General features: G+C 38.6%; 1 protein-coding gene across 1 annotated transcript in view; it reads left to right on the top strand.

Moving 5' to 3' along the window:
• The first annotated feature begins 2,902 nt into the window (after positions 1-2,902).
• The window catches only part of Smp_173060 (pak-interacting exchange factor, beta-pix/cool-1, putative), a 58,377-nt gene continuing 36,121 nt past the window's right edge, over positions 2,903-25,158 (top strand). The window contains exons 1-5 of the mRNA XM_018800042.1: positions 2,903-3,290; positions 12,046-12,172; positions 12,206-12,556; positions 12,629-12,748; positions 20,297-20,432. Of these exons, the coding sequence (XP_018646572.1) occupies positions 12,429-12,556; positions 12,629-12,748; positions 20,297-20,432 (384 nt within the window). The 5' untranslated portion in view covers positions 2,903-3,290; positions 12,046-12,172; positions 12,206-12,428. The remainder of the gene's footprint in view (positions 3,291-12,045; positions 12,173-12,205; positions 12,557-12,628; positions 12,749-20,296; positions 20,433-25,158) is intronic.

Raw genomic sequence — 25,158 nt, forward strand, 5'->3', positions numbered from 1 at the left:
CGTTAAAAGTTCGTAACTGCTTGATCGTGGTCAGTTCTGGGTAATCCAGAATGGCCGCCACTTTGCTCCCAAGGGGTCGGATGCCTTGGGCATCAATAGTGTGTCCTAAGAAGTCTAAGGAGTTAGTCCCGATTTGGCATTTCTGAATGTTGACAGTAATGCCATGCCTTTGGAGTCGATCGAAAACAATGTCCAGATGCTTGAGATGCGATTCTCTGTCCGGACTTGCTATTAGACAGTCATCAACATACGCATGTACGAAGTTGAGACCTCGGAAGACATCGTCGATAAACCTTTGGAAGGTTTGAGCCGCATTTCTTAAACCAAAATGCATTCGTAGAAATTCGTAAAGACCGGAAGGAGTGATGATGGCGGTTTTAGGAATGTCGTCAGGTGCCATCGGGATTTGGTTATAAGCTTTAACCAAGTCGATTTTCGAAAAGACAGTTGTACCTTTCAAGGTAGCTGTCAAATCTTGAATGTGAGGCAGCGGGTAACGATCGGGAATGGTTTTAGCATTCAGACGCCGATAATCACCAGTTGGCCGCCAATCATTTTTAGGGACCATGTGCAATGGGGATGCCCATGGACTATTCGATGGTCGAATTATCCCTAGGTCCATCATGTGGTCGAATTCGTTTTTAGCTAACCTAAGCTTCTCGGGAGCGAGTCTTCGAGCTTTCGAAAATACAGGTGGTCCTGTAGTCGAGATGTGATGTGTAACATTGCTGGTTACACAAGGTAATTTCGATTGCGATTGGTATATCCCGGGGTATTTGTCGAGTACTGATTGGTACAAGGGGTCTATGGTGTGCTTAATCGTGACTGGGGATAACCTGCAACCAGAACAAGGAGTTACGCAAACGGATAACTTAGTGTTTCCGTCTATTAACCTTCGTGAGCGTGTGTCGATGAGTAGATTGTGGTGTTGTAACAGGTCTATACCAATGATTGGCATAGAGACATCTGCAACCACGAAAATCCAGTGTATGGGTTTGCGTAAACCCACGTTAAGGTGGACGTACCTTTTACCGTAAGTAGCGATCGGCTTTCCGTTTGCCGCCTGTAAACTTAAAACAGACTCGCGAAGTCTGTCGTCGGGATTTGCTGGAAGAACGCTAACTTCTGCGCCAGTGTCGACGAGGTAGCGAACTTTCGTTGTCACATCTGTGACGTATAACAGACGGCTGTGTTCGCCGGCTACGGTTGCCGTTAACGCGTGCCGGCTGGGAAGTTTCCCGAACTGTTTTTCGTGTCACTCGATTTTGGGGTCGGATAATTGCAGGGCTTCCTGCAATTTCTAGAGGATTTACCGTACTGGTTGTGATACCAGCACCAGTCGGGGTTGTCTGTCTCTCGTGGTCGAGAGACAGATCTCTTACGTGAAACGCTCCTACGTGAGGATTTTGACCGACTACGGTCATTGCGAACTCAAAGATATCTTGTAAGCGTGTGACATAGTTCGGCCATGTCAGTCGAGGTCGATTGGGGTTTTTCTTTGATAGTAAAAACCTCGGCCTTAGAAAATTTGGTGATTTCCAAGATTCGATCGGCAGATGCAGCTAGTTCATCTATGGCATTGTTTTGAAATGAAACAAGCACTGCCTGCACCTGTTGAGGGAGTTTAGACAAGAAAAGTTGTCTAAATAGGCCATCATCGAAAGTTCGTTGGCCAATGACTTCTCTCATTCTAAGCAACATGTCTGTCGCAGAACCATGTTGTAAGTCGATATTGTTAAGGAGTTGGTCTAACCGTTGTCGATCAGTTAGGTCTCCGCGTTTTAAAATCGATAGTTTAAGCGTTTCGTAAGGTTCAGGAACATCACTAGTAAAAATACTAGGTGTTACGTACCTGTTAAACTCGCGCGGTAACGCCTTAACTACCGCGAGGAAACGTGTACGCGAGTCCGTGATTCCGTGCATGCAAAAATCGGCTTCTGCATAGCAGAACCAGGACTCGATATTGTCGGGCCAAAATGGCGTTAACTGAATCGAAATAGGGGGAATAGACTTTAACTTAAAAACCTTGGGTGAGTGTTCCGTCATAGTAATATAGATAACGAAAAATGTCTAATTAAAATATATCCGGAAAAAAAATTCGCGAAAAAAAGTATATCACAATATATAAAATTCAAATAAAGAATAACAATAATAATATTCCAAAATGGAACAGACTCACAGTATATTGACTTGGTGTACAAGATCACGTCGGTCTCACCAATGACGATGCAATGGATGTTCTAGTTTTACAACTAGCTACCAGTAGCACCTTCTATATTCGATCGTTCCCAGCCAGATAGAAATCAGAAGTCAGACGAGAAGAGGCAGGAAAGATATATTTGATTCGTTACCAATATATCGAGGACCTTTTCTATAAGCTGGCTAATCAAACGTAGGAGCTGTGTCCCACGCCGTGTTGAAACGTGATCTGGTACGGATGCATGACCGAAAGCCTCCAGTTAAACAAGTCCACTTAAACAACATGGTCAGCATCCAATGTCTAACACTTAATGAGCTATTGATTTTGGGGAATTATTTACAGCTACAGGATAAATCCGAACCAGAGGATGTGTCCTCTCAAAAGACCTGTGGTCAAGGACCTAACAAACCAAAAAATAGCAGATTTTTTCGATGTCTGCTCTACTGCACAATAAACCAAGCACGTATGCCAGAGGAAAATGCTTTTACTTATGTGTCAGGTGAAGTTTTGAGATATAACCTAACTCTTGAGCTAGTATCAATGAAATTGAAGTCATTCCAACTGAAGAAGTCGCAGGAGAAACAAGATAATACTGAAATATTACTTCAAATCATTCTTAAAGCCTTTCATACACTGACTATGAAGGTTTACATTGGCTATTGAAAACTTCATTACCGGCGAAGGTCAGTTTCGGTCAGCGCGGGGACGGCAAGTAAAGTATTTGCGGCTGCTTGGCCCGCTCGCTCCTGGTTCCGGTCCCAAGGTCCTCTTGGTCTTTGGCATGTGTGACTGCTAATTGTTGTCTGTTGCTTTCCGTAATTAATGTGAGCGAATTGTGTAGGCTCTCCAGGTCATCGACCAACGTTATCTGTTTTATTTTCCAGCATTCCTGAGATTACTCTGCATGCTCCTTTCGTACTCAAAGTACCTCCTGGCCTGACGCGATCCGCTACACATCGGTCCCCCAGACTTCTAGTTGTAGACGAAGCCTATTTTGATTTATTGGCATCCCCATGTAACTTTATCAATGCCACAAAAGCAACTGTTTGTTTGTGCTTTGTATGATTATAACCGCCAACATACTGACGAGGTTAGTTGATTTATTCTTGCTTATCTTTTTTATCATTCAAGAGCTGAGCTTTAAAATTCTGTCATAATTCTTTTCTTAGCGCTCAGTACGACTAAACCTCACTATGGGGGGAGTCGCAATAAAAAAATTTAGGGAAACGGTACAAAAACCCCAGATTTGGGAGATTTGAGTGAATGCAAAAGTTGTGTTCGTTGGTAGTCCTTTTTACCTGGTTGGTGTTTTTACGAACTCACAAGCCAGTTCTTCGTACTGTATCGTTATCAAAATACTATAAATCCATAACTTGTTCCTATAAAAGTGGTCTCAGCTCTACATAAGGCTTGTGCTGTATATTGGCGCGTTCTTTTTAGCCTCATACGATGTGTCGCCATGACATTCAGAACTGTATGCTACCATCTTTGGCTTTGCTGTCTTCAATAACAGAGATAGTAAGTCGGTAGACCTAAGTTAATTCTTGCAGTATGTTTTATAGTGAAGATCCAGCTCCTCGAAATTCACTGGTGGGGCTGATATCGCTTGTTTGAGTAGGGCGTTCCATTCATTGACAGGTCGATAAGAAAAATAGAATCCACTCTGAGTTTATTGTATCCCAGTTTTTGAATATACTTTTTATGGTCTCAGAGGAAACAAAGCAGTTAGACGTACCTACACCCGAATCGTTATTAAAGATCTGCAATCTCGACATGAGATCACTACGCGTAATACAGTGCAAGTTCCAGGCGCTTTTTGTAAAAAAAATCTTGAAAAGACCCTTCATTAACTTTGTTGACGAGACTAATTTATGGACGACCTTTGAACAAATCTCAAATGACCTTGAGAAATATTAGCCAATCGGTGAACAGTCAGTCAGCTACAACGTAGGGTCAGGCACACATATGCATCGGTCCAAGTTGCCATACCTTGTTAGCACAGCAGGATGAACACCGGATTCATAGCAGTTAATTTAGTGGTGGTAATATATGAGATTGTATATAAGGATATAGTACTGGCAGGAAGACATATATGAAGGTTTAAGGGAAGATAAAGAGTGTATGCGCCTGCGCCGTTGTGATCGATTCTGAGCCATGTCATTCAGTCTCCAACCATTGGTTACGATAGTCACGCGGACCTCAACCTAGTAGTCTGAATCTACCAACATGGCTCAGACTAGAAGTTAGTGACTTCAAGATCTGATGCCACGTTTTGGTTAGGCCGCCCCTAACCCTCTTCCAACCATCCCCTACACTAATCAGCATAGCGCGTCGTGGTAATCAGCCTTCAAGCATACGTAACACGTGGCCTAACCATCTCAGTCGATGAAGATTCATGACCTCATCAACTGATTTAGCATCATTCCCTAATACTCTGTGTCTAACCTCACTATTACTTACCCGGTGATCCCAGCAGATGCGAGCAATATTTCTAAGGCATCTGTGGTCAAATACTAGTAACTTACGAGTATCTTCTACTCTTAATGACCATGTTTCACAGCCTTAAAGTAGAACAGAGCGAACTTCTGCGCAGTATACTCGTTCCTTAATTGATAGACGGATATCTCGTCTTCACCATAGGTGACGTAAGTTGGCAAAGGCCAAACGAGCTTTTTGAGTCCGTGCAGAGATTTCGTCAGACATCAACCTATTAGGGCTGATCAGACTTCCAAGATAAGTGAAGTTGTCGGCGCGTTCGACTACTTCACTCCCCATCCTTAGTTCAGGTGTTGACGCAGGCCAGTCCTGGAGTAACGATTTACATTTAGATGGGGAGAAACGCATCCCAAATATCCTGGCATTATTACTCAGTTCTAACAAAAGACTGCATTTTGTCAGCGTCTTCAAACAGGACTATATCATCTGCGTATTCTAAGTCGATAAGTAGACCTCCTGGTAGGAGATCAATCCCTGAAAATTCAGTCAACAAGAGTTTTATTTCTAGTAGGAGGTCTATAATGAAGTTGAACAAAAATGTGGTTAGTGGACAACCTTGTCGGACACCACTTGAGGTTGTAAAATCAGGTGACAGTTCGCCATAACTCACTCGACTGGTAGTGTTCAAGTAAAGAGCCTCCACAAGGTTTATGTAATTCTGAAGTACACCTTTCAATGACAGACACTGCCACAGAGCCTCTCGGTCTACAGAGTCAAATACTGCTTTTAAGTCAAGAAAAACTATCATTGTCGGACGCCGATAAGCATGCCTGTGTTCTAAAACCTGACGAGTAGTGAATATGTGGTCAATGCAGCCACGACCAGGTCCGAAGCCAGCCTGATTTTCTCGTATTTGCAGTTCACGAGTCTTAGTTAGGCGCCCGATAATTATTGAGGCAAGTATTTTAGATGCTATGTTAGTCAAACTAATCCCTCTATGATTATCACAGGATGATTTTGGCCCCTTACATATTAGGACAATAAGCGATTGTGACCAGTCAGATTGGATTACGTCCAACTCCCAGATTTTAGCCAATATATTAGTCAGCCAAATCGCTAAAATTAGACCACCATATTTAGAGACATCTTAAGCCAATCCATCTGGACCAGCTGCTCTTCCTCGTTTCAGATTAGCTATAGCCTTTTGAACTTCAGATAGGGTCGGGAGACCTACTTCAATGTTCCATTCAGGTTTTCTGGGAATAATGGGTAGTTGTTCAGTAGCTGAAGGCCAGCTGAACTGCTCCTTAAAGTGTTCCGCCCATCGTTCTAAACGTCTGGGTTGAGAGCAGATAAGGGTTCCGTCTTTTTCCGAGATCGTTTCACTTACACTTGACTTATTATTTCCGGTTTCTTTTATTAGTCTGAAGAGTTGTCTGGTGTTGCCTACAGCTGTTGTCTTTTCCATTTCTTTTGCTTTCGTTGCCCACTACTGCTCACGATCGTTCCGTAGACTTTTGGTTAACCTAGATCTGATTTTTTTTCGATCTTCGTCATGTTCAGAGCCTGATGGGGTGAGTTTACGTAAATCCATCAGTGGAATAGACTTAAAAGAAATCCATTGGTTTTTTGGAAGTCTTTGGTTTAAATCACTAATAGATGTTACTGCTGTTTCCACAGTTGTTTTTATATCTTTCTAGGCAGCATATGGGTCAGTCTCGTTTACAGAACTGCCTAGATGTGAACTCAATTGTCCCTGGAATCGACCTTTGGCTTTCTCATCACTGAGTTCAATCCTAATGGGTCTTATCGTAGTTTTTCTGCGTCCTGTGAGGCGCAAACAAATGCGTGCTCGTATTAAAGCGTGATCAGAGTCTAAACATGTATTCCAGAACTAGTGACAGTCTTCTATTAAGCCTTTCCAATAATGACTGATAGCAATTTGGTCTATTTGAGTCCATCGTTGGTTTGGTTCAAGGGGTCGCCATGTTAAACGATGTCTCTCCTTATGCGTAAAATTAGTGTTTGCTAAAAATAAACGATTGTCTGAGCACAGTTGCAACAGACGATCACCATTATCTGTTCACTGAGCCGGGATTCTGAAACACCCACCTAAATGTCTTTCCATTTGGTTAAAGCTACCTAATTGGGCATTAAAGTCACCCGCTACGAGTACGAGCTTTCTGTACAATTCATCTTTCACTTCATCAGGGCTGCAGCCAGTGGGAGTGTAAGCAGAAACGACGAAAAGGCAGAGACTTGTGTCCCTATCCTTCCAAGTTCTTACGAAGCCGTTTAGCCGAACAGCATATAAGCGATTGTTAACGGAGATCCATTCTAATAGTGCCTGTTCTGCTCTTGTACTACTTGCTGTGCCTATATCTGCAAGTCCACGAGAACTAGTCATAGAGTCGCCAGATACACGGATGGTGTATTTCGTTGGCTGTCCATTTTGACGAGGTGAGTTCAAGTGAATGACCACACTAGGATCCTGTCATACCTTTGTAGTCAACAGTACGAATTCGCCTTCGGACCTTGGGTTTGTTCCTTTGTGTCTTACTATTCTTCAACGGACTTGCCTGGCATCTTAGGACCTTGAGAAACGACTTTTACAGCCAGTATGACCCGATTGGTTCATCACGATAGGCAAATCCGACCACCACGTCAAGGTAGCAGCAACGGTCGGGACAGGAACTCATCCATGTGGCTCCATAAAAGTCGATCTCTGGAGCCATTATAAGGTCATAGAAACCCTCTCGGCCTCCACCACATAGCTTCAATATTGTTTGTGTGTACTCCGGTTGTGTAAATTTATCATTGTTATTATGGATATGTCCCTACAAAACTCATACCACTGAACAGCCGAAGTTTCAGTGACGCCTGCGATTATTGCAGCCAATGTTACTGGTGCTTTTATTATACAGTTCGCGGCAATTATCATAACATACCTTAGTCTCAACCTGGATCGAGCGAAAGAGGTTCCTATTCTAGCAAACGTCTTCCTTCAAAATATGTTACATCGAAGGACATCACGGTAGTGTGCACAGGGTCTACAAGTCATTTGATTACTGCAATTCTAAATAAAGGAACTTCTTAGTAATCTCATTTATTGTAACCGCTTAGTTGTCAAGTCTTTTCTAAAATCCTCAGTGAACCGGTCGTATATGAGCACCAGGTACTGAAATTGGCGCCGTGACCTTGAAATCCCTCAGACTCGCCACTTTGTTCCCGAACGCTAAACACACTCGAGTGCTTCACCTTCCTTAGATATAAACGATCTGCTTAAATTCGGATCTTTAGGTGTGGTCGTACATAGGTAATGTATGAAGTCCGAAACATCTCATCAATGTGTTTGAATGCTGGAGGAAGTAATCATAACGTCCGGAAACTTCTGGTGGCTGCTGCGTTGTAATGTGCATTCGTTTTTAACCCATGACTTACTGCTACTCCTAAGTCCTTTTGTTCCTGTACATGTGGAAGCGAAGTACTGTTGATAATATACTGGTAACTTGACGTGTCCGATGTGCGTTAATACACCCTAACATTAATCGCTAGATCCTAACTTTGGGACCACCTGACCATTTCGTCTAGGTAAGCTTGTAGATCAAGATGATCAACCTCACTACTTATTGTTCTCCAGATCTTGACATCATCTGTAAACAATACTGTCGACGACGTCGGCAGTTTCGGTAATTCACTGACGTAGGGAAGGTAAAATAGGAGACCCATGATGATGCTATGGGACACACCGATTTTGACAGGCTTCTATTCTAGCGGTGTCCGATTCGCCCTTAACCTCTATCTTCGACCACAGAGGAAGTTTCTTGTCCACTCTCGTACAGCACCTATTCTAAAGCTCGAGAGCCATATAAGCTCTAAGTGAGAAACCTGATCAAATGCTCTGCTGAAATCTATTAATATCTCGGGCTACTGTCCAGTCCTCTCTCGCAATAATTAAGTTAACTAAACATGAATTCTTATTCCGAAACCCCTATTAATAGATTGCATGATTCTATGAAACGTAGTAACCTATATCGAATCATTTTTTCGAGTTGCTTACTTACTTCGCTGGTTAGATCGACTGGTGGGTAGTGAGACACTGATTATCTCTTGCCACACTTTTATTTATTTGAACACATAAACATTGGTACATGGGGGCACCAAATACATATGCACCACACAACAATAAAGCCAGTAGTAATTATCACTGATTTGTGTGAGGGCCCATGTGCACCATTGGTTTGGAATCAGGGTTTATCCACTCCTCTATGTAAATCCATAAACACTCGGAAACCAGACAGTATAGTAGTTCACGAGGTGCCTGAGTTGATAGGTGGTATTCGGGAAGAAGCTCACAGACGCGATATGCAACAGTGGTACTGGCTACCATGTAACGTGTTCAGGCTACCTCGCACGTTACACCTCACGACTACTAAATCCACGCGTCTGATAGCTGTGTATCTCAGAAGCCAAGAGGACGTAACTGCTCGAAGAATGACCTCTAGCCACAGGTATTATGAGAGCCGACCTAAATCAGCAAAGCAGCGGGATAAAGCAAAGTAAAACACACCTTAGTGTCGCTTGACTTCTACCAACAGCTCACGATATAGGACTTCGAGGCCGTGGGACGCGCTACATTTGCCGAAAATTTTGCAGCGTTCAGTTCCTACAAAATCGATCATCCTACTTCAAATAACTTTGTTTAAAACCAGAAAACATGTTACTGCAGAGGAGCACCAGGTGACGAGACAAACTAGCAAATGTCTTTATAGCAGTGTAAGGGGACCAAAGTGTAAATTAGCAGGGGTGAGAAACATATGCCTCCAGTTGCAACTTAGGATTATAGTTCTAACTGAAACATTGCTCCTCTGTAATTACGGATGACGAGGTAAGCATGCGTCATGACACCTAATGTGACAGACTACATAAAACCGAAGGGGGGGGAGTAGTGATGCACATTAACATTGATTTAAAGTCGTGATGCCATACTGTATTAAACTAACCGAGTTGATAGAACTGTGTTGGTGTAGCTTCAACGCAAATGACATCAAGTACTTGGAGAAATATGCCGGTCCTTCACATATACTAAAATCAAGAAATATAATCCAGGTGCTATCACAACTATTACACTCGGGGTTCAATCAGATGCTCCTAGTCGGAGACTTCGAAAACTTTCCTCAATGTCATTAAGCAGAATACAACCCTCTCAGGCTGATTTCATAGGCGATTTATCACAACTATTAGTTCGTGACTGAACGTTTAGGTGGCACCATGAGATAGATAAAGGAGGTTAAACCCTAACAACTAGACTATTTGCTATCGAGTGTTCAGTTTCTAGTCCTGGTCTGGACAAGGGTGGGAAAAGTTTTCTCTCCTCGAAATCTCATATGGTCACGCGTATATAGCCATTGCCGGAAAAGTCCAACTCACTTCCTTCTTGTGGCAGGAGTGTTGTTTGCATAATTGAGAGGATGAAAAGCGAATGTCTGGCGCTTAAACTGGGTTAGTGGGCACGGAGGATCCACGTAGGGGAGTTGAGGAACCCTGATTCCAAACCATTGGTGTACCATTCAGTGGCGTGGATATAGGTCGAGGATCTAGGCACAGAGTAGATTCGTTTGTTTGGCCAACGGGGACTTGTTGGTTACAGGTCAAATAATGGCGGCCATCTCGCAGCAGCTTTGTGCAGGTACATGAATTTTTCGACTACATCTGACTGCGCACCAGGCACAGGATCCTACCAGTCTTGCAAAGTACTTTGCACTTATGAGATGCAAAGCACATGCGATATCCGTGGACACTGATTACCAGGACCTGTTTCACGGACTCACTTCTATCTTGACTCTGAAATTACCTGGATGTCCGGGTCTACCGCATCAAGTTACATAAAATGTTCGCGAGCAGGATAGTCGTGACATAAAGTCTCACAACACTCCGTCTTATGTTCATTCATCATGATTTTCATTAATAAAGACAGTCAAGTCACCGATTCTCATATACGCTGACTATGCCAAATATAGGAGGTCCATACAAATGGAAAGAATTCACTCAAGCCCCAAAAAGACCATGACAATGGGGAAAGTGGGCAGTGGACAATAGGTCAAAATTTATAATGTCATGTTATGAACATTCGGTCGACAGGACACAAACAACTTCTCGCTGATAATCTGTTCCTCAGGGTGCGATCTAGGACTATCAACCACAGAAAGCTTGACTATTATCGGCATGTATTAAGTGATTGAAAACAGGCTTATATGTTAATAAGTGAATGGCTTCATTTTTCATTCAGTGTCTTACACGTACATAACAACCTAATAATGTCTGGTAGTTTTAATTCATCTTAAGATTATTCTTCTTAACTTAATTGTCTTGTTTAAAAATAATCACATATCTGAAATCGTACTACCATAATTAGAGCTGACAAAGTAAGGGAAAATCAAAGAAGTTAAATTGATGATGAATACTAGTAATGAAAAGCTAGAGAAACAAGTGGACCCGGATGAATAAATAATTTAGACGCGTATACCCAATTTTACGGTTTCGATTTACAATTGTTGACTTCATTTGTCTTCCATACTCTTATGGAGTATACTGAACACTTTACATTTTTTAAACCAAAACTCACTAACCTATTGAACTGGTGCCATTTTTTGACATGAACATCGTTAATCGTATAACTATAGGACTAAAACATACTTTCCAGTTCACCTATTTGGCAGTTAACTGTCTATCGTTTGAATAAGAATACGCAGACAGGGGTTTAAATAGGGTACAACGAATTTACATTTGACCATATTAGTAATTCATGTCTTGTAAAATCTTTCCTCACTAGTTACTAGGCTGCTATTAACTTTGTTAAATTCTATCATTTTACATGCCAACTGATCAATTATGTGATTCCTAATTACTTTTAAGCAATAACACCTGTATTTATCCATTATTTATTATGTAAAATACTGTGGTATATGCTACTTATATCGGCAGACATAAGTAGTATGTAACGCCAATCAGAAGAGTAATGCATAGTAGAAGGCTATGAGGGTCGACTTGAAGAAGACAGAAACGGAAATTGGAAAGGAATTGTGACTTGGAAGAATCATACAGAATTTGAAGGACAAATGATGGAATTTCGCAAACGAAGTATTCAATGTATGGTTCTCATATTTTACCAGGAGTTTCTGTAGTTTTGTATTAAAATACACTGGTCGTCCCTACCTGTGTTCTCGTTCATTACAATACTACTGACCTTTTCAAGTCAATAAGGCGAGTTTCTAATTTTCCACCCAGTGCCGGAAAAGCGAATAGTTAAAATTTAAACTCTATCCACTTAATCATTATTTTACATGTTTCTGCTATAACCTCATCTTATTTCCTTTTAATCTTACTCATATTTTCTATTTTGTTGACAGCTTTCATTTAAAAAAGGCGACATACTGAGAGTTTTGAAACAATTAGAAGGTGGTTGGTGGGAAGGTAGCTTGAATGGATTTGTTGGCTGGTTTCCTAGTAACTACGTAACACATGCTACTAGTTTAGGTATTTTTCCATAATTCATAAATTTACTTGTAGATGAGAAGGGTAATCCCACTACTGATGAAAGTTCGTTGATACACTTACAAAACTTTCAAAACGAGGTGAGAAATCGAATGTGTTATCTACCTGTTTATTCGGATCTATCTTCATAAGATTATACAGCATGTTTTAGAAGGTGAATTAAGACAAGTTAGTGAACTGTCTCAGTTATTGTCAGTATTTACGGTTAACCTGGAGCCTCTACTTCACTTGTAATTTCATGTACTTAATACAGCTACCTTTCTTTTGTAGATCATTCTTAAACAAACTCGTCAATTTAAGAGACATATTATTTCAAATTATTAGTATACATCAACATTTGGCCTCGGCTTTAACAGAAATGAAATGGTAAGTTTGTTCGTCTTTCTTTTGAATACATATTTATCTTTTATTGTTCATGGATATTTTTCTTTCCAACAGTACACATGGACCGAAATGTATGGGTCGGCTATTTTTAGAATTCGCTCCAGCGATTAATGCAGTTGGGTGTGATTATTCAAAAATTTATTTACATGTTATAACAGGATTAGAAGAACATGTGTAAGTTATTATTTTGATCCTACAAATCTTGTAAGTTTCCAAGACTATTGGTCACTATTTGAATATTCATTCTATTAAGGGGAGACTAGATTGCTATGGTGCCTATCACTACCCAGTGTGACTGTTGGTTGTGGATAGACAACACAAAAATTCCAGGTTATTTTAGTCAATATGATTGGTTCTGTATTACTGGTTAATGATCTTTGTTAAGGCCAGATGTGAAATTCTTGTTGGAGGATAAACTATTTAATGAGATTGTACATTTCGGTAAGGTTTTCTGTTAAGCGTAGCATATGCCTCGAGGTGCTATGTTGGTTTGCAAAAGTACTGAGTGTTACAATCATCGAGGTCGTTGATCGCAGGTATGAAACGAATGCAAAAATTCACTTTCAATTGGGTTGTGTGAAGAAATTTACAGCTGCGTTAGACTGGATTTTTCCAGTCTGCGACAGCGACCACTTTATACTATGTGATATGTGGTAGTGGAAGTAAAACATGATCGGTCTTCGAGCGTGGACAAATAGACACAGCCTACTGACTATTAAATATTTGATTTCTATTCCAGACCCACTAAGTGTGACCCCTTGTAATTGTATTGAATAAAGTATCTGGTTCTATATTCTGGATCGTGAATCCTTGATCTGATATGTGACTGCTGTTTCTGTCGTATTAACGTATTATCGTAGTACACTTGAGAGAGAGGAGTATATCTTAGACAATCCGTTATATCACTATGACCAGCATTGTATACCATTTGTAGCTTCGGTGAAGCTGACTCTCAGCTGAATGGGTTAGTTGCGAAGCCTTCTTTTATCGTTCTGGACAATAACGTAATCTTTGTAAACAAACTATTCAAACATGGTTAGCAGAGATGGATAGTGGCTAGCAGTGGAATCCAGGACGCGCGTTTCGTCCTATTTGGGACTCGTCAGCTGGATGTACCTGCATCTCAGAGTTGATGTTCACTCTGGGACTCGAACCCAGTACCCTCGCTTCAAACGCCATCGCGTTATCCACTCGGCCACTGAGTCCTGATAGCCACTTGCTTGTGCGATGGGGTGAAGTTTAAATTCAACTTAGTATTGTTTGTTTGAATCTTCCCATCGATTTGTTAGGACTGCAACTGGTCAGTCTCTAATTGGCATATGTGCATACTGTGCGTATGATTCAAACAAACAATACTAAGTTGAATTTAAACTATTCAAACGTACAAAAATCAATCTTGAAACCGCAGTATCATTTAGATCGATGTGAATTTCGTTCATTGGTGGTAACATTATTAGTATTAATACAAAAGATCAGGAACAGGATATTATTCAAGAAGAGAATACGGGTTCATTGAATGCCTACATGGTTTAGTCCAACTATCAGTGACCTTATGGACTGATGTCATATCTTGGTATAACCAAAACGCTTGTAAAACTTGTTATCAACATGCACAGAAACAAACTTATAGACGAGAAGCTTCAGCCAAGTCAGAAAACATAACAGTATATTGGATAAAAAAAAATACTTACCGGTCCTCGCCATCCGTTTATTACTGACAGTAATACATTGATATCATACTCTTTAAATTTTCTAAGTATTGCACACCTTTCCTATTTATTTGTTGTTAGAAAAAACAAATAAAAAGGTGGAGACTTAAACTTTTTGAATGTAAAACGTTTCAGACCTCACCTTATTTGATTGTCGTTTCAATACTTAATTGTTTCGAATAAAAACGTTGAACAATTAATTTCTTAAACACAGTTCATTTTATTAACTTCAAATCAGTTAGGACAACTAACTGAGTATAATGTTATTCGTGCTTTCGTCAACTGCTTTTGCTGGTTGAAGGTAGGCAGATTTAATGCGCTTACTGAGCCGTCGGCTTACGCCCAATCTCTTTCAAATTATTGCACAAAAGTGTACATTAACATACATAAATGTTAAGGATGTTAGGTCTTCAGAAATCACTTGGCAAATATCTCATTTTTGTAATTCTATCTAGTATCTGGTTCTATATTCTGGGTCGTGAATCCTTGATCTGATATAATGTGACTGATGTTTTTGTCGTATTATCGTAGTACACTTGAGAGTGTGACCTTATGGACTGATGTCATATCTTGGTTTACCTGTTTCTAGCTTTCTTCTCACCTACTCCTACACCAACTACCACTATGCATTGAGATAGGCGGTATTTGGGTATATGTAAAACATGTCACAACCGCCTCAGTCGATGAGGAATAGATACTTCATCGATTTTACCTGATACCCTTCATTTAATTTCAGCATTACTCACTTGATAGTCCCAAAATATATGGCCAATGTTTTGAAGGCCTTTTAGCCCTCGTGGGGCAGCATAGGCAGCCCACCAGGATTCTCCATCTAACTTTGTCCTGGGCAATCCTTTCCAGTTTCTAATCGTCCTTTCGATATCTGCTTCCGATTCTCGGTGCAGTGTACTCTTTGGTCTTCCTCTTTTCCGTTTCCCTTCAGGATTCCAAGTTAGCTTCTGCTTCGTGATGCAGTTTGATGGTTTCATCAATATATGTCCTATCCACTTCCAGGGTCTTTTCCTAATTTCCTGGTTTGTTTTTGATGATATCCGGCCAACAGACATTGAGTATATTGCGTTGTTGGAGATCTTAGATCTTGTTTTTGCACCAAAAGCGCTTATTTTCACCTTCATGTTGTATTTCCCACTTGGGAGGATCTTAAACGCCATTGGTTCGTTGTATCTTTTAGTATGTTATCTTGTAGCGCTTCCCAAGGAAAATTTTATGCTGTATATATACGTTTGATTTGTACTTGTTGTGATCGCTTGTACTACTGGCTGCTTGCGGAATATATTTTTCCCACTTCGAACTTGGACCTCTCACTCTGGTTAGCGAGTCTGGGACAGGTCAAAACAGCTAGCTTATTGGCCTTTGGTCACAGAGCATTTGTTCGTTATCAGATTAGGGAACTCAATCGCTTGAAACATGACATGCGTAAACAATTGTTTGTAAATGCTTGTACTTTTATTATGATGGTTGTGGTCGTTCTCAAAGTTTCAGCTCCATATAATAGAACTGTCTAGAAGTTCGTATTGATGATTCTGATTTTGACATTGGTTGAGAGCTGTTTTGAGTTCCATATGTTCTTCAATTGTCGGAATACAGCCCTTGTTTTGCCATTCCTCGCCCGTTACGTCTGCATCGGATCCTCCTTGCTCATCAATCGTGCTTCCCAAGCACGTGACAGATTCCAAATCTTCCAGAGCTTCTCCATCAAGTGTGACTGGATTGATGTTCTCTGTGTTGTAATTGAGGAACTTGCTTTTTCCCTTTGTGTATGTTTAGGCCAACTGATGCACAGGCTTCTGCCACACGGATTGTCTTGACCTGTTGATTGCATTCCGTGCTTCCCCTAAGATGCAGAGGTTTTCATAATCCAGTCAACCACCACAAGAAACAGCAAGTTGGAGAAAAAGCGTCCTTGTCTGCCTCCGGCCCTACTTGAGATGCTTCTGTGAGCTTTCCTTCATGCATAACTTTGCAGTGCAGTACATCGTATGAATTCTGAATGATGTTGACGATTTTCTCACCTACTGACACCATAATGTTGAAGAAGGTTCCACAAGGTTCTCTTATACACACTGTCAAGTGCCTTCTCATGGTCAACTATGTTGATGTATAGTGACGAGTTCCTTTCAATTGATTGTTCATCGATGATCCATAGGGTCGCGGTTTGGTCTGTACACGACCGATCTTTACAGAATCCAGCTTATTGATCTCAAAGTTGGTCGTTCACCCCATCTTTCATCCGATTCAGCAAGACTGTTTTGAAATTCTTTCCTGGTACTGACGGTAGTGTGATGCCTCTATAGTTAACACACTTACTGAAACCTCTTCTTCTACCATGATCTTAATCTCTCGTAATTTTCATACTTCTCCAAGCTTTTCTTCATTCATAGCTATCTGCTTCCCTTCTATATTCTCCATAGACTTTTTATCCCCAAATAATATTTTCCTGTTTCTATGATCCGCCTGATTGCACTTCCTCCAAATTCCGACATTTCATCTTATCATGCTGAGTCACTCATTCCCAATTATAATTTCCTTATATTTATGATGAATAATTAAGAATAAAAAAATAAGTGGAAAGGAAAGTCAAGAGAATAGTTCAACACAGTAGTGATCCCAAATCACAAAGCAACTTTGAAAGCAATCAAAGACATCTTGAACAGTAGAGAAATATGAGGTATTTTTCCGAAAAAAACAATACTCTTCGCTCTGAACTAATAAAAATCAAGACACAATACTTAAAAAGTAAAGAAATTGCGTCTACAAGATCAAAAGCAGTGATTGTAATGTTGTGTTATGATGACCCTTCCTACGGCCCAGAGCCTTCTGACACGTTGAGGTTAGTGCTTCTTTGATCCCTTAACAATTTTCTTCCATAGTAGCTTTTTCCTCATTAAGAAGACCATGTACGGCTTGGAACCTGTTGTTGAGAGATATCTTGAATTCGTTGATTTTGTCAGCATCTCGAAGGAAGGCTGTATTGAACCTTTGTACTGCTGTTTCCCCAGTTGTCCAGTGATCTGAAGCTAGGTCAGCTTCTCTTCTGGTTCTCACGTCTTCCATTGACCTTCTGAATTTCTCATTGATACAGATATGATTGATCTGGTTCTGTGTAGTGTGACCAGGTGAGACCCATGTAGCTTTGTGTATGCGTTTGTGTGGGAATATTGTGCCACCTATAACCATTTTATTGAATGCAAACAAGTTTGCGTGTATCTCATCATTCTCTTTCCTTTCTCTCAGTCAGTCCGTGTCGTCCTAAGATAGATACTTTCATACTCGGAGTTGTCCACTTTGACGTTGGCGTTTAGATCTCTCGTTAGGATGATGAGGTCCTTTCTTGGGCACTTCTCTATGATCGATAGCAGCCTCTCGTAAAACTGTTAAAGCATTCAAGCCGAGGCCAATGGCCGACGCATTCAACTACTTCATTCACTATAATCGATCCATGCGTTGATCCAGCCCAGTCCCTAAATTACAGGTTGCGTTTAAAAGAAGAGAAATAAATCCTCAGAAAGCTTACATCCATTCTCAGGCGAATCGGAAGATTTCGTCCTTTGACAGCGTCTTCACCAAACAAGACTGTCGTTCGCGTATTTTAAGTCAACAAGTTAGTTTCGTAATAAATCGATTTCTAGACAGTCAGATGATAAGAGCGTTGTATGTAAAAGTATGTCTGTGACAAAATCGGGTATAAATGGTGGGAGCGGACAGTTCTGACGCCTTTCAAAGACAGACACAGTTATAAAACATCACGATCTACGCAGACACATGTGTGAGGAAAGGAAAGTTATTTATAAAGTAAAAGTTGAACAAAAGATATGTGTACGACATGCAAACCAGATACAGCCGACCAGATAGAAGTGGGAGATAGGAAGTGATAGAAAGCATGATATACCATTAAGCATATTAACCGAGTCGGATAATGAAACTAAAGAGAACCCGAATAACAAGAAGACGTACAACATTCCCAAGGCGGCCGCACCGCATCAGGCGGAAACCTAATCGTACAAAAATAAATCCTAAGGATCGTTATTATCCATGATGCTTCAAAAAAGGGAGGTGTTATATCCTAGTGAAGAAGTAAGTACGGATAACTTCCGGGACCTATTGGTGGACTATTATTCTGTATCTATTCTTATCGTATAACTATCCAGTAACTAGATTATGTATATCTATATTCATCTTATTATAAGCTTCCTTTTGACTTATCAGTTATTATTATTGTACGAAATAATGTTCCCGAATTATACTCAGTTTATTGATTACTGTCTCCCACGTTCACAGCAACATTTGGCCTGATGTTGTACAAATATTATTTTCTATTTTATGGTGTGATGTGGTCTGTTGTCTGGCATATAAACATAGTATGCTTGAAATAAATGATTCACATACAGAAGCTGCAATCGGTGTTCTGGACTTAATTGGAAGGGCTAGGCGGACAAGGGACCAATAAGGACGCTAGACTGCTCATACCAGTTGAACGTCATTGATTGTCACAGTATTAAGGTCGGAAAAGTCGTATTTTCATTGGTGAATAATTCACGTGATAAAAGCCGGGCATAAAATCAATAACGAATTAGCATACGTTCTATTTCTTTTTATGAAGTCATAATACCAGAATCTTGAGAAGAGCGAGTATTTGTTTGCACACCATCATTCAAGTCTAAAACAATACTAGTTCTTTCTTCATGAACCCAATTTAAGCATTGGAAGTTTATTAAGACTAATATTGTAGACAGTGTATTATTCGAGCTGATGTCTGATATGGAGAGCCTATGACAAGTAACAAAAGGTCGATTGATAGCAATCAAAAGTGACATAAAACTCTAGTATATTTCACTGTCTAAGGAATGGATGAATATCCTAGAGTGTGATATATAGATGAGTGTTTGTGCGTTTTATTCAGTCGTCCAAAGCACTTTCTCGCCCAAGTAGTCACGATTATCGGCGTCAGACAATGATAGATAGGAACACACGTCTCTGCCTTTTCGTCGTTTCTGCTTACACTCCCACTGGCTGCAGCCCTGATGAAGTGAAAGATGAATTGTACAGAAAGCTCGTACTCGTAGCGGGTGACTTTAATGCCCAATTAGGTAGCTTTAACCAAATGGAAAGACATTTAGGTGGGTGTTTCAGAATCCCGGCTCAGTGAACAGATAATGGTGATCGTCTGTTGCAACTGTGCTCAGACAATCGTTTATTTTTAGCAAACACTAATTTTACGCATAAGGAGAGACATCGTTTAACATGGCGACCCCTTGAACCAAACCAACGATGGACTCAAATAGACCAAATTGCTATCAGTCATTATTGGAAAGGCTTAATAGAAGACTGTCACTAGTTCTGGAATACATGTTTAGACTCTGATCACGCTTTAATACGAGCACGCATTTGTTTGCGCCTCACAGGACGCAGAAAAACTACGATAAGACCCATTAGGATTGAACTCAGTGATGAGAAAGCCAAAGGTCGATTCCAGGGACAATTGAGTTCACATCTAGGCAGTTCTGTAAACGAGACTGACCCATATGCTGCCTAGAAAGATATAAAAACAACTGTGGAAACAGCAGTAACATCTATTAGTTATTTAGATGCACTATCGCTGATTGAATGAGTAATAGTCAATCAGCGTGCCCCAACACAATGATGCACGGAACGTGCTTTAATCAAATCTATATTCCGCCAACATAGGGTCTCATCTACTGAAGTGTAGTACCCAAGTTGACATGAGAAACAAACATTGAGTGTTGTTTTGAGGTATAAGCGCGCTTTCGACTTTCCTGGTACCCACATCGTAGAAGGATATTTCTTCCTGAGGGATCCGAATAAGAAACTAGGTTAGTAGAAAGATTTTAGATAACTGGGAGCGTGACCTCAAAACCCAGGGGACAATAGCTTGAGGCCAATTACATAAGGCCCTTTTTTCGATGAATCTTTGATGTAAATAACGTCTGTTCCTTTTCTCACTGAAATAATTGTTCAATTTTTGTTGATACAGTACAGATGTAACAAAATATATGAGTTCATGTAATATTAAATTACAATTGGTTCATTGTAAGCAACAACTCACTCTTATATTTGAACGTTTGGGTCGTTATCCTTTACTTTTAAAAGAGATGGAACGCTATTTAGAGGTATGTTGATTAAATTTGTAAAGTTCACTTAATTTTGTGGTATGGTTGTACTATTAAACACATTGTTGTTTGTGCTTCTCCAAATTATTTCATACAGCATGGCTTCGTCAAAAATGGGGTCTGCAGATGTTAGTATATATCAAAATTATTGTCGGTAAGCCATCGTTTGTCAACTCTTTCCTACAACTGACTACTACCTATCTCTTCACTAAAATTTGATTAAATTGTAGATGGCAACTGCGTAACCAGATGATGAAATCGCGTTGTTTATTGCTTAACAACTAGCCAGTTATCATCGCGTAATAACGAACCATCTTTAAGAATTTATTTTCTTATATAGATAAATTCATATATTTGTAATATCCCAATGGGTAGAAAAATTAATAATTAAACTCTATCATTAGTCATTATAAAAGTCACATATTTTTCATCATTAACAGTGCACACATACACACACACACAAATTTACATACATGTCGCTTATGAATCACCTTGACCGAAATGAAATGATATGACATTGATATATTCAGACCTGTTTTTTTGATTGATCGCACCTGATATTCGTGTTGTTCCGTTGTACTATTTAAACTTGGATTAATGTTAATTTGGTTATTTATTCTCTAAAGAAGTTGCTTACACTGAATCATGAAACGTCAAAAAATCTAATTTTTCTACTCATTGGGATATTACAAATATATTAATTTATTTATAACAATCTACCCAATGCTCAATTTATTCAAAATTATCAAATCAAAACTTGGTAATGATACCTATTTTCTTATATCTTTCAATGTCGTTTACATTAAGATATCCTAACCTTTATTATCATGAAATCAAGGAGGAGTCGATGAGAAAATCAGCTAATTATATTTTAAGATACTTCCGACCAACACCATAACTTTTCTCTTAATGGAAGTAGAAACAATTAGAAGAGCAGTTTTGCTGAGTTGTAGTATGACATGTGTATAACATTTATATGTCATGTTTGTGTACGTGAAATTGATGTTTTATCTTAGGTATTAAGGTATTATCATAAAAATGCTAAAAGAACTACCTTAGTGAATATTCTTTTTAAAAATACTTCCTCGTAATTACTTTTAAAAAGTATAACTACCTATTGTTTTTGACTATGCAACTGCGTGATCGAAAATGGATACGAATATTTACGTTTATCTTAGTCGTGTGCATTCTATGTGATGTTGATATACCCCGAGGAAGTGTAAGTATATAATCTTTGTGGACGATTTTAGAAGTTCAGGAGAATAAATCTTAGCACACATTTCAGCCAAAAATTTGATATATGTGATTAAGTGATACCGCCACTGCAGCGTACTTTCTCAGAGATTTTGTGAACTAGAAAATGCAAAAAACTGATTCACTTTACAGTTTTATCGGATAAGTATTTGATTGAACTGTTCTTATGGTGATTCCGTAGTTTAAATGTAACCTACCAAAGTATCTAGCAGAGTTCTTAGAATAGTCAAGACAGTTCTAAACCAAACATTACTTTTAAAGTATATAAGAACTCTCGTCTAAATTAGAGCGAATAGTTTCACAGTATTTGAGAGCCGAGTTGATGTAAGACATTAAATAGGAATAATATATATTTGTAAAATCTCAGCGAATGAATTTGTAGTAAATCCAACGTTTCGCCTGGCAATCTGGTCCAAGCTTTTTCAAGGAATTATAATCAAACATCAAAATTATCGAATATAAATAGGTACATGGTTCTCCGGGTTCATTGTACACTGAATAGGTCATCCAATCAACGTTAACAAAGTCTAAACTAGGTATGTGTATTAGTGTGTGATGTGAAATGATAAGTGTTCATATAACATATTGTATAGAAAACGTAAGAGGTGAGAGGAGAAATTACATTCATACAATATATTTGTCTCTTATCAGTGAATTTATAAGGAAACATACAATTTTTAATATATATGATATGAATCATATCTGTCACAGCATGTATAACATGAAGATAATTAAACAAAATAAAAATAATAAAAGAGTGAGATTTGAAGAGTGTAAATTTCTTTATAAACTGTATGTATGTGTCATTTTTAATGTTCCAGTGAATTGTTTAACAAATTCCGATAAGACAACTGATTAGAATCATCGAATGAAATTGTTGTCATTTAGATAATACGAAATAGATAAAAAAACGTTAAGGAGTTCAGGTTTTTACTTATTAATGATTAGCTGCCATGGCACTGCTAATTGTATTCCATCCCTCCTATTAATATTGTTTGGATTAGCCCAAATGTATAGGGCTTCAGCTGTTTGCCTTTCCTTGTAAGAATTGAAATCTTTTTGAAGGATTTTTGTGTGAACGAAATCAATTGTATGACCCGATTCTATCGAGTGTAATGCTATCGCTGATTTGTTCTCTAGTTTCCTTACATCATCTGAGGATTTAGGAATGTGCTTCAAACATTGTTTGTGTTCCTTCACCCTCACATTCAGTTGTCTTGATGTTTCACCTACATACGTTGCATTACAGTCACTACATCTGATTTCATAGACACAATTTTGTTGTTTTTCTTTGTGAATTGGATCTTTAATTCTTACTAACTTTGATCTTAAGGTATTGTTTGTTCGAAAAAATACTCTTATATTTTGATTATTTAAGATTCTTCTAATATCTTCTGAAACACCTTTCCGATATAGGATCACCACTGTGTTAACCCATTTCTTTTTTCTGTAATCTTTTTGTATTATCCATACCGTCTTTTCTTTCATTCTTAATTATTCTTTTAATAAAATCTTTCGGATAATTGTTCATCATTAGGCTGGATGTAATTAAATTTATTTCCTTTTTCATATCGTTTGGTTCCGTGACAAGTTTTTGAGCTCTTGTAATTATATTTTTGACCACTGTCACTTTGGTCGAGTGTGGATGTGCCGATTTAAAATCTAGATATTTTTCTGAATTTGTCGGCTTTCGAAATATACTAATTTTTAAGCTATCATTATCTTTCCTTTCAACTAAACAGTCTAGGAAAGGTAATTTGTGTTCAGGAGATTCCAACTCTTTGGTGAATTTGATTTTTTCATCAAAATTGTTGACAAGTTTAAACAGTTCGTCCATTTGGTTTCGTTTTATAATGACAAAAGTGTCATCTACATATCTTAACCATATTTTTGGTGCCTGAGAACACACTGAGATGGCACTAGTTTCCAATGAATGCATAAAAAGGTTAGCAACAATTGGGGAAACCGGTGATCCCATAGCTACACCTTCAGTCTGTCTGTATAAATCCCCTCGAAAACTGAATATAGTTGAACGTAAACATAGATCTAACGCTTTAATAATATCCGAGGTAACTAGAGGACAGCGCTGTTTAAGATCAGTGTCAGAATCTAATAGATTATATATAATATCTAATGTTTTCTTAATTGGAACATTAGTGAATAATGAGCAAACATCAAAACTTGCCATTATTTCATCTTCTTCTATGTGAATATTAGAGATAATATCTTTAAAATCATTAGAATTTTTTATTCCGTGTTTGATTGTGCTTTCATATGGTTTAAGAATCTTAGCTAGGTATCTAGAAAGATTGTAGGTTTGTGAATTGGTATAATCAACAACAGGTCTTATTGGGACATCTGTTTTATGTATTTTTGGTAGTCCATAAAATCTGCATGGTTTGTTGCTTTTCGGATATAGAGAAAACCATAGAGATGGTCCTAGTTTCGGTTTTAAAGCCTGTAGCATTTTGGCTGTTTCGGTTTTCAACTTATTCAAAGTTGCTCTACATTTGTTAATCTTGATTTTTTCATAAGGTCCAGTGTCGAGAAGTTCATTGACTTTTTTCTCATAATCAGAATTATTCGTAACAACAGTGGTGTTTCCTCTGTCAGCTTTCATCATAACAATTTTTCTGTCTTTACGTAACTGTTTTAAAGCCTACATTTCTTCTTTACATAGATTAGGTGTATTCGGTTTTTGTTTCAATAACGCATTTGAGATTTTAAACCTCACTGAATTCGCTTGATCAGTCGGAACATTGTTTAAGGCAGGTTCAATAATCGGAATAATTTCAGAGGGCATAAGTTGTGTTTTGCTCAAATTGTAATTGAGTCCTTTTTTAAGCAATGATAGTTCGTGTTGATTTAAATGTTTGTCAGATAGATTAACAACAACTTTGTTTATATCTAGTTCTTTGGAATTGTTTCTAATCGTGTCATTATTGGAATTTGTTTGATGTTTAAACATTTGTTCGAATTTCCTTGTTTGACGTTTTTTTGTAATTTGATCATAAAAGTTTTCTTTATGTTTGAAAAATTCAACAACATTTGTATTTATTTCTGGTGGTATAATTAATGATAAAACATTATCAATGTTTGCTATACGTGAATGTAGAGATTCCAAATTTTTAGTGGATTTATGAATACGTTCTCTAAGAAATACTCTAGTAGCTGAAATAGCTGCTTTTTGTGATCGTGGTGAATCGGGATGGAATACAATTAGCAGTGCCATGGCAGCTAATCATTAATAAGTAAAAACCTGAACTCCTTAACGTTTTTTTATCTATTTCGTATTATCTAAATGACAACAATTTCATTCGATGATTCTAATCAGTTGTCTTATCGGAATTTGTTAAACAATTCACTGGAACATTAAAAATGACACATACATACAGTTTATAAAGAAATTTACACTCTTCAAATCTCACTCTTTTATTATTTTTATTTTTCAAAGTTGAAATCATGAGTCAAT

The sequence above is a fragment of the Schistosoma mansoni genome, assembly GCF_000237925.1.
Source record: "Schistosoma mansoni, WGS project CABG00000000 data, supercontig 0142, strain Puerto Rico, whole genome shotgun sequence".
NCBI lineage: Eukaryota > Metazoa > Platyhelminthes > Trematoda > Strigeidida > Schistosomatidae > Schistosoma > Schistosoma mansoni.